Genomic DNA, 9,962 nt, shown 5'->3' on the forward strand with positions numbered 1-9,962 from the left:
CGGTGATTGGCTGCAAACAACGCCATACAAACAGTCCTCTTTTAATAGATCTGGGAACAAAAAGGATCAAACGCAGGTATCATTTGACTGGAGAAGTTTCAATAGTACTCGGTACTGGGTTATTCAGATCGATATCTTAAAGGTATCGAGTACCGATCCCCAGCTCTGTCCTACATGGGACCTTATTTCGGAAAAAAATCCGTCCGGTAGTCAACGGCGAGAGACGAATCATTTTTTGATCGTGTTTGAATTCCGTCATGAATCACACATATGATGTTTGTCAATTTAAAAGATCATTTTGCAAGTCACAAAAGTCCCGTCACCAGCACCACTTTTGGGTGTGTAGTCTAATTGCGTATTTTCACAGTACTTTAACAATCACAATGACAAACATGGTATGTGTGCTCGTATGGTTCACAGCACAATTCAGGATCAGAAAACTATTTGTCTCTCGCCGTTAACTACCGTACATATTTCTTCCGAAATGCGGTCCCATGGTGGTCCACCGGAAGGGGGCGGGACTTCACTTCTCTATCCTGAACAAGAACTGCAGCAATAGGCAAAAGTATCAAAGTAAATAGGTTTACATTTAACTCCTTTCAGCTGAATAACAATAAATAATACAGAAGCTAAAAATAAATAAAAAGGTGTAGAAAACAAAATGCGTAACAGAAAAACAAATATTGATAAATAGAACCAGAATGTGTTAGGGTGGATCTTCATAATAATAATGGATCTGTAATAAGCTGTTTGGGTTCAACATTTACCGTCTGAAAGAGCAACCGAGTGTTTGAAGAGGTTTGTCTCGAGGACACCCAGCTATTGAATTACGGATTTCGTGCTGGTTCGAATTAGTTCAAACTTCACTTTTTGAAGAAGTGACAGCCCGAGTACCCGTTCTGGTTCCCAAGACCTTTGAATTAACGCCCACATCTCCTAATTTGTTTTATAATCCAATGAAGTCTGGTGCTGCGCTCGTTGACTGCTGGTTGGGAAAACGCACCGATGAGAGCTCTGTAAGTGCCGTTAAGATTTCAGGCGTCATTTTAGTACTAAATAATAGTAAATTAAGTCATATAACTTTATTTTTAGACTTCAGTATGAAGTATGTTTGACAAAAAAAAACTACTAGCTTCTTTTTTTCTTTTTGTTTGACAGGAAAAACCTACTGGTATGTCAAAATTAGGTTATTATGGCTTAAAATTCGGAGATACAAAGAGATAAATATGATGTAAAAAGACACATTCTTGACTTTTAGAAGTCAATATTTTGATTCAAAATCTAAAGTGATAACATATTTTAACTTGTGTTTTTTGACTTTACTTTCACCATCTCCTAACGTTAGCTTCTCATCTGGAATGGAAAAGACTGACGAAAAGGACAAAGGAAATGAAGCAAAGGAGTTATTTCACGGATTTATTTTAGTATTTCTTTCATACCCGACACAATACAAAAGTCTCTGACATAAAAACGATAAATGTTAAAACTGTAAATTGAAAATAAAATCAAACTAAGTGAGCATCTTTGTCGCTCAGATAGTCTAAAAAGTGTTCGTAGATGAACTTTGCTGCTCCCACTCGGGTTTCACTCGTCCAATCAGACATAAGATTCATTTATTTCAAAATAAGATTTGATGTTTCTTCATTCTACGGCATTAAAATCATTATTTCAGTTGCATTTCGGGACAAAACTGTCATTTATAATATTTGGGAAACCAGTCCAGAATGTGTTTAGCCTAGCTTAGCACAAAGACTGGAAGCGGGGGGAAACTGTTAGCCTAGCACAATAAAAAGAAACCTCTAAATATTTCAGATTTGTTTGATATGTTTTATCTTTTTATTGAACAGGTGTAGAAACAGAAAGAAAATAGACATTTAGAAGCAGTTAGCTACTTGGAGCTAGGCTAGCAGTTTGCCCCTGCTTCCAGTCTTTGTGCTAAGCTAGGCTAAACACACCCTGGGCCTCTCTCTCTGTACTGGACTCAGAGATGGATCTGAAATGTTGGACTGGTCCTTTAAACTGTTACGTGTTGGTTTTCTCTCCTCAGCAGCGGGACGACGTGCACGTGTTGGCTTGGTGTGTGTGTGTGTGTGTGTGTGTGTGGGTGAATGAAGCTAACCGTTCATACAGTTCACATTTAAGAGCAGTAACTTAGTGTTTTTCTCTATAATAAATATGCAAGTAAAAGTCCCCGTATAGGAATAATCTCTAATATGTAAATGTGTAATGTTTTTATTTTGGTGTTGTTGTTGTTTTGTACAGCATCTGGTTCGGTGCCTTATGAGTTTACCAAGGAAATGAAAACTCTGTATACAGTCTGTCCAATGTAACGATTTTTAAGTAAATAACCTTATTTTAGTACACAAGCTCTTCTTTCACCTGTGGTCTGTTTGTGTTCGGAATCATGGAAGCTCCTTTTTACCAGGAAAAGAAGAAAACAGATGAAAAGTTGGCAATAATAGATTAAAGATACGTTATGACATACAAAAGATATAAACAGACACAATCTTTATTTTTTTCAAAACCATTTTGTGATTGAAAAAAATGGAAACTGAAAATCATCAGATGGTCAAATCAAATTTTTACTTGCAAAATGTAATTTTGATTATCCATCTCCCAAAATATGTATACAATTTTGTTCTATAGCTTGAAAAAAAAAAAAATAAATATTAAAGCTGCAAGCAGCGATGAACTGACCCTCGGACCTTCTCGCACGTCGGGGGTACTGACTGGACGCCGGTCGACACACCCGTACATTTCAGTGACCATTGGACACTGCACGCACAAGTTAGACGTCATTTCCTGCGTGGATTGAGTGGCACAGGAAATGACCTATTGCAATTTTTTCACCACTTCCTGTGTCCACTACGTGGCGCTAGAGAACACACGTTAAACTTGCATTATGTTGCTCATTATCAAGTGTAGATCACACAATGTCAATTTCATGTGAATCGGATGATGTTTGTCACATAATGCTGACTTCCTGTTTCCAGTAGGTGACGCTATGACTGAATCAATATTGCCATGTAGATGTCCTCAGGCCTGAACTCTCATGAAGTAGGTCAAGTTTGGGACAGATTGGACCAAGTACAGTCAAGTTAAAACAGTTTGTCTTTCAATGGCGAATCATGAAATTTTACCGCCACGCCACGTTAACGCCGTTTAAAAAAAACTTACGATTTAAACAACTTCTCATCACAAAGGTCTTTAGATTGTACCGACCAAATCTGAAGTTGATCGGGTTAAATCTGTAGGAGGAGTTTGTTAAAGTACAGAGCCTGGAAATAACCAAAAATACACAAAAAAACACAAAATTCAAAATGTCCGACATCCTGTTGGGTTTAGAGCAGGAGTGCCCACACTTTTTCAGCATGCGAGCTACTTATAAAATGACCAAGTCAAAATGATCTACCTACTATAAAAATGCAAAACATATATTTATTTATAAATATATTGAGTATTCTTTATATGTACAATATATGTTGGTGTACCTTGCATAACTGCATGAACCCATATTGTACAATATAACTCTGTAAATTTTTTGTCATTACCTTACTCTGATGACTTGCACTGAATGGAATCAGCCAGGGATGCATAGTCCGGACAGTAGCTGCTGATAGCCAGCCTCAAGCACACTTCCAAATGATCATCAGTCAAGGTGGAATGGTATTTGGACTTAATAATCTTCATGTGGGAAAAGGCTGACTCGCATAAATAAGTGGAGCCGAATAATGCAGTCAAGGAGGTAGCACATTTCCTCATGTTGAGGTACTTTTCCTCTGTGAGTAAGTTCCAGAACTGTCCATGAGCCCTGGACTTAAGCTGAATGTCAGCTTGTAGTGTCAAAATCTCATCCTCCACTCCAGATGAGTTCAGGTGAAACAGTGTTGCAATTTGTTGGCTGACGTCTATTTGAAAAAAAAAAAAAAAAAAAATTTTTTTTTTTTTTTTTAATGCCATGCGATCTACCCACACTACCTTCGCGATCGACCGGTAGATCGCGATCGACGTATTGGGCACCCCTGGTTTAGAGCATGGTAACAAGAGACTTTTTTTTAAGTCTATCACCCTATTAGCTTTGTTTACATTTCTTAAAAGATGACATGAGAAGAACTTCCTGGAAAGTCAAAGTTAAGATATTATGACTTCAAATTCTGAGATACAAACACAAATATGATCTAAAAAGTCAGTTAGTCAAAACTGTGATAGAAAATCCAAACTGAGATTTGCTAAATCAAAATTGAAATGTTAAATTTGTTGACTTGTGTCGTGTTTACTTTAAAGGACCAGTGTGTAGCATTTCAGGGGATCTATTGGCAGAAATGGAATATAATATTCATAACTGTGTTTTCATTAGTGTATGATCACCTGAAGCTAAGAATCGTTGTGTTTCCGTTAGCTTAGAATGAGTCCTTCATATCTACATATGTAGCAGGTCTTCTTCATGGAGTCCTCCATGTTCCTACGGTAGCCCAGAACGGACAAACCAAACACTGCCTCTAGAGACTACCTGAAGGCCACCGTAGTTCTTCGACACGCAGTTTAGTAACGTGGTACCGCCAGCCGCCGTCTGACTTCTGTTGCTCCTAAAGTAGTGTTATTATGGTATGGATGACCTCTGAGCGAGGCGAACGGTGTTTCCAAGGTTTTGCCCTCAGCGGCTCACGTCACCTCAGTCTTGGGAAGGGAGGAGTGAGCGGAGGGGTACACAGTTGGTTGCAATGTGTAACCACACCACTAGATGGCACTGAATCCTACACACTGGACCTTTAAAAAAAATGTTTATTTCCCATCTCTTAACATTACCTTCTCATCTGGAGCGGAAAAGAGTTACAAAGACAAGAAATGAAGGAAAGGAGACGTGTCTGTCACACGTAAAACAATACACAAAAAAACATCGACCTGTCTCGAACATAAAAACCTCGTCAGAAATTCTACATAAAAAGAAGTCAAAATTTTTATTAACTATCTCCCAAAAAATTATGATTTTGACCCACCTTACTTTTACATGACAGGTCAAAATGCTGACTCATCAATTTGGTTTAAAAGTAATATTTTGATGCATCACCTGAATATATATATTTAATTAAAGTAATTGTTTTGATTTAAGGGTTGTTTTTTTCATTGTTAACATTTCTGTTTTGTCCAATTGATCAGAGGACAGTAACACATTGATGAAATGTTGAACTTTTGCTCTGCAGGTTTTCCAGACCGTCTTTGAACATAGCACAGCTCCACCTGCTGGACAAACACTGATAATGCATCTTACAAGAACCAGGTGGAAAAGTCTGAGAACAGATTACATGTTGATTTTCTGCTCAACATGAGGATGCACAATTACACAATTAACCTGCTCATTAACCTTTTCCTATAAAATGTCAACAATCAGAGAGAAATTATTTTAATTTCCCAGAGATTAAAGGTGAAACAGGTGAGATTGGAGCAAATATGATTTTAAAAAAAAGTTATTTTTATAAAACGGTCGCTATATCGTAATAGTAATACATGACAGGTAATCTGAAAAAATCACGTGTCTGTCCTCCGGTGCTCCTAACGGCATCTGCAAGATTTCACAGACCGGAGGAAAACAAGCAGTAAGAGCTGATCTGAGGTCTGCTGTCCATCTGCTGTCTAGGAGAGCCGGCTGTCAATCACTCACGAACTCCGATTGAATGGTTAAACTAGGCAGCGCTGATCAAATATGAAATTATGTTACGTTAATACCCATTTCTCTCCTCAGATGTTCTCAGAATCATCTTGTAGTGCACGGTTTAGCTGTAAAATGAGAAAGTTTGTGACGCCGCTGCCATTGTGAAATCTGGTGAAGGAACGCCAAGTTTTGGTCACATGACTGGAGCACAGCCAATAGGAACGCTCTCTCAATGAATTGACCTGTGATTGGTCAAAGTCTCTCGTCACGGGCTAGATGTTTTAAAGCTTGAAAACAGAGTCATGAGGAGCAGAAGTCTAGTTTTCTCTCAGAACACTTGAATTACAATATGCTGTAAGGTTATTATGGGCTTTCTGCCAAATGATGCCAAAAATATACTGCCTACTGCAGCTTTAATATTAGGTCTTTAAATGCAGTAGTCATCCCAGTCAGGACTCCTTAAACAGTCTGTCATGTTTAAACACAGGACATGTAGCATCTGTAAAATTGTTTAAATATGACTAATTAGTTAATTGTCTATGGAGGCTGTGGCTCAGGAGGAAGAGCGGGTCATCCACTGATCTTTGTGGTTCGATCCCCTGCTCCTTCTGATGCAATGGCAGCATCAATGGGTCATCAGTGAGACAGCGGTAAAGTGTTTGGTCCGTCAAAGTTGACATTTATGGAAAGAATTAAGTATTTTTGTTTTTCCACCACCTTAGTTATTAGACCTCATCTCCAACATTAAATCCTCAGGGTAGAATTTCATTCAGTCTACAACTAATCGTTTAGATTTGTCAATGAAATATATAAAAAAAAAATCCAATTTCCTTGAATACAAAACCAAAATACTCCAACAATGATCCTTAACAAAGAAACTGTAGCAGAGCTATACTTAGGAAAAGTTTGATCCAGGGACAAGGACATTTATCATTTTTGCTTTAAAATGACTGAATCGACAGTCAAAATAGTTCCAGATTGATATGAATCAGTTCTGCTCAAAATTGTATATTAATACAATAAAAATCCAGCGGAAAATTTCAATTTATCTTTTGCTAATCCAGCAATGGAAAAGAAAAAACTTAGAATCAAATTTGGCTCAGTGGCCCGCTTCATCCATGTATAAAGAGATGGCTACCATGTTAGAAATGTAGAATCATTTTAATACCAGTTCAAAGCCTAACATTTCAAACCTGGGCCCATCCTGACTGACAGCTTGAAGTCATTCAAATTCAGAGAAAACACACAAGTCTTTGGATTATGTCAAACCATTTTTGTCTTTATTAAGGTCAGTCTACTTGTCCTCGGGCTTGTTGAAGCAGTAGGTGAGGCAGCACTTCCCGCAATAGTGACGGTCGAAGTGACTCGCCATGAAGACGCCGGCGCCGCACTCGTCGGCGGGACACTCGCGCCTCAGCCGGTGGATTTTACCGTTCTCGTCAACCTGGAGAGAGAAGACGAGATTATTGTTGTTCAGAAAGAATAAACAGGTATATGATATAGTTTATAATTTCACGTTATGTCTTCAAATTGCTTCCTTACTTAAATCAAACCCCCGTATTCTTTGTAGCGAGGGAAAGAAAACACGTTGCTTTTGTTTTATTACTGAAATCAATGGAATACCATCGTTTTTGTCGCTCAACTCATATTTTAACAAAACTGGTAAAAAAAAATTGTTGATTTGAGCTGAAATAATTTGAGCAAGTTCTGAAAAAAAGCCACAATGTTTACAGACAAAATCAGATTACAGTGTCCACTTTAATCCTGCTCTCACTACCAGACTGATAACAGCTGCTATGTGGTTCTTTCACATTTAGAAACAGAACTTGAATCCTAAGCAGACAGTAAACACATGAAGCAGTTGATGCTGAATTACATTACAAAAGATAGAAAAGATTTAAGTGTTTGTACCTTGTAGTATTTGAGCACAGCGAGCTTGACCTTCTTCCTCTTGTGCTTGTTCTTCTTGGGGGTGGTGTAGGACTTCTTCTTCCTTTTCTTCGCACCACCACGCAGCCTCAGCACCAAGTGCAGGGTGGACTCCTGAGGAAAAGAAAACCGGTTTCTTGTTACTGTGTGTACAAGTTAGCTTATTGGTTGGTCAACTCTTAAAAAGTTTCACAACTTGGTCATAAAATAACCGTTGACTAACAAACTGTGGTGACAGAATTCAGCAGAGAAACATCTGTAGTGCAAGTCGATCAGGACTTTTCTGTACGCGGCTCACCTTCTGGATGTTGTAGTCGGACAGCGTGCGTCCGTCCTCTAACTGCTTTCCAGCGAAGATCAACCTCTGCTGATCGGGAGGGATACCTGCAGAAAAGAAAACGCACGTATCAACACACTGACACCAAGTCTGCCTCTGACAGGTGTGTTATTTAAAACCACTGCAGAGCCGAGAACAAACCTACATCCACTTGTTCAAAGAGTCGGGCTGAGCTTTAACACCTCAAATGTTCACCCCTTATTGCATCAATTATTATTTCCCAGTTTCATGTAAAAAAACAATGCAAGGAACTAAAACTTAAGTTATGCCACACTGAATATTTGCTGTTCACCTCAATAAACTCAAAGTTTTACAATTTGCTTGATACTAAGGAAATTATTGAGACTTTAAATTGAACAATTACCTTTCAAATACAAACTAGTTTCACAACTAACCCGTCAAACATCACCGGTCTCAGTGTGGGACTGGTGAAAAGGTCATCTGCTATATTTCACGATGCTGCCCATGTAGTCATAATGTCCTTTGCTGTATACCATCATCCCATCTCTCTGATGGCCATACTTCTAATCTACCCATTTATTGTTCTTTATTTCATTACATAATACAGCTGTGCAGCCAAACTTTGTTCAAACCCTCAGAACTTTAATTTAAATTCCAGTGGAGCTCCAAAGACACCAGGCTTCATTTGGGTAAAGTGTCTAATAGTGTCTAATATGAATATTTCACTCAGCTTAAATTTATAGCTTCAACATGTGGAAAAAATTATTTTCCCCATCTACACTGCAGAAAATATTTAAACAAATTAATAGAGGCAAGAGTGAAGTTGATTCTTAAGTATTCAGATGACCAATTATCACACTGTGCATAACAGCTGATCAGGTCATTGACAGGAAGGAGGCTGATATGTGGACAGAAAGCTGTTTTTTTAAAAGTATACATTTTTCTCATTAACAATCTGCCAATTAGTAATGTTCCCACAGCCCAAAGGGATATCTTCAAATGTCTTGGTTTGCTCAAAACCTGGAGACATTCAGTTTACAACAGTAAAAGTACTAATACCACACTATTCTCTGTTATAAGTTAAACTCCTGCATTGAAAAGGTTACTGGATTTAAGTACATTTTCCTGATTACTTGCAGTAATCAAGTAATCAGGAAAATGTACTTTAAGTACTAAAAGCAGAAAAGTGTCCAGTGACTACTACATTAGTACTCCAGTACAGTACTTGAGTAAATACACTTAGTCACATTCCACCATTTATTCCGTGTCTGCTGTACTAACTCTACTATAGCAGGGAGTTATCTACAGAAAAACAGACCACATGTACAGTGAACTCACCCTCTTTGTCCTGGATCTTAGCCTTGACATTCTCGATAGTATCTGAAGGCTCAACCTGTGAAAGAGGAAAGAGAAACCCGGTCAGCCATGACACCTTCTTCCGGTCAAAGCTGCCATCACATTGGATAAGACTCAAAACGTGTCCGTTCCGTGTATGTTAGAATGTATGACATGATTTTACTACATTATTTTGAAAGGGTGACGGAAACCCGGCCAGTCCAGCCTGCTGCAGTCACACGTGTTGACGGTGTTCTGCTAGCTTAGCCACTTAGCTTCATTTCTACACTACGACAGTAACGTTATGTCGTAACCACTCTACCGTTACTGGTGTTTAAACACATTCAAGCACCTGAACAGATGATCGGAGTGATAATGGGGTTAATAACATGTTTAATTATTCTCCTATTTGACAGAAAACTGTGAGTAACTGCGGCCCCTGAACGTCTCATCCCCCCCACCGCCCGGCTCACTCACCTCGAGGGTTATGGTCTTCCCCGTGAGGGTTTTCACGAAAATCTGCATCCTGCCGTTCAACCCACCTACACAGAACAAACACAGAGGACGTCAGGCTGTAGTTGGAGCTGAAATGTTCTGGTAAAATGGTTATTTAGTGACAATAATCGGTTTAACGTCAGAGCGCGATCTTACCACAGGCTCACTCCTAATGGCGGATCGTGAGAAGAGGGCTTTCGAGAGCGAGCGACGGGGTTTTCTGCCCCGGTTTGCACGGACTGGGTAGCCCGTTTA

General features: G+C 38.9%; 2 protein-coding genes across 4 annotated transcripts in view; one reads left to right on the forward strand and one right to left on the reverse strand.

The window, feature by feature from the left end:
* Positions 1 to 2,366, forward strand: part of LOC141773452 (bone morphogenetic protein receptor type-1A-like) — an 83,551-nt gene extending 81,185 nt beyond the window's left edge. For all 3 annotated transcript variants that reach the window (XM_074645323.1, XM_074645322.1, XM_074645324.1), the window contains one exon: positions 1 to 2,366. This exon is cut by the window's left edge and continues 1,395 nt beyond it. The gene's annotated coding sequence lies outside the window, so the exon portion shown is untranslated.
* A 4,542-nt stretch (positions 2,367 to 6,908) lies between these two features.
* On the reverse strand, positions 6,909 to 9,951 carry rps27a (ribosomal protein S27a). Its single transcript, XM_074645340.1, has 6 exons — positions 9,864 to 9,951; positions 9,690 to 9,754; positions 9,216 to 9,270; positions 7,878 to 7,963; positions 7,562 to 7,693; positions 6,909 to 7,094 (listed from the first exon to the last, which is right to left on the reverse strand). The coding sequence occupies exons 2-6, from the start codon at positions 9,735 to 9,737 to the stop codon at positions 6,945 to 6,947; spliced, it is 471 nt and encodes a 156-aa protein (XP_074501441.1). The 5' UTR covers positions 9,738 to 9,754; positions 9,864 to 9,951; the 3' UTR covers positions 6,909 to 6,944.
* Between the last annotated feature and the right edge of the window lie 11 nt (positions 9,952 to 9,962).

Source organism: Sebastes fasciatus, chromosome 9 (genome assembly GCF_043250625.1).
Source record: "Sebastes fasciatus isolate fSebFas1 chromosome 9, fSebFas1.pri, whole genome shotgun sequence".
NCBI classification, from domain to species: domain Eukaryota; kingdom Metazoa; phylum Chordata; class Actinopteri; order Perciformes; family Sebastidae; genus Sebastes; species Sebastes fasciatus.

Coding starts and splice junctions, on each gene's coding strand:
- rps27a (XM_074645340.1), bottom strand. CDS start 9,737: ATGCAGATTTTCGTGAAAACCCTCACGGGGAAGACCATAACCCTCGAG. Junction 9,271..9,689: donor GGAAGACCATAACCCTCGAG/GTGAGTGAGCCG, acceptor CCTCTTTCACAG/GTTGAGCCTTCAGATACTAT. Junction 7,964..9,215: donor TAAGATCCAGGACAAAGAGG/GTGAGTTCACTG, acceptor TCTTTTCTGCAG/GTATCCCTCCCGATCAGCAG.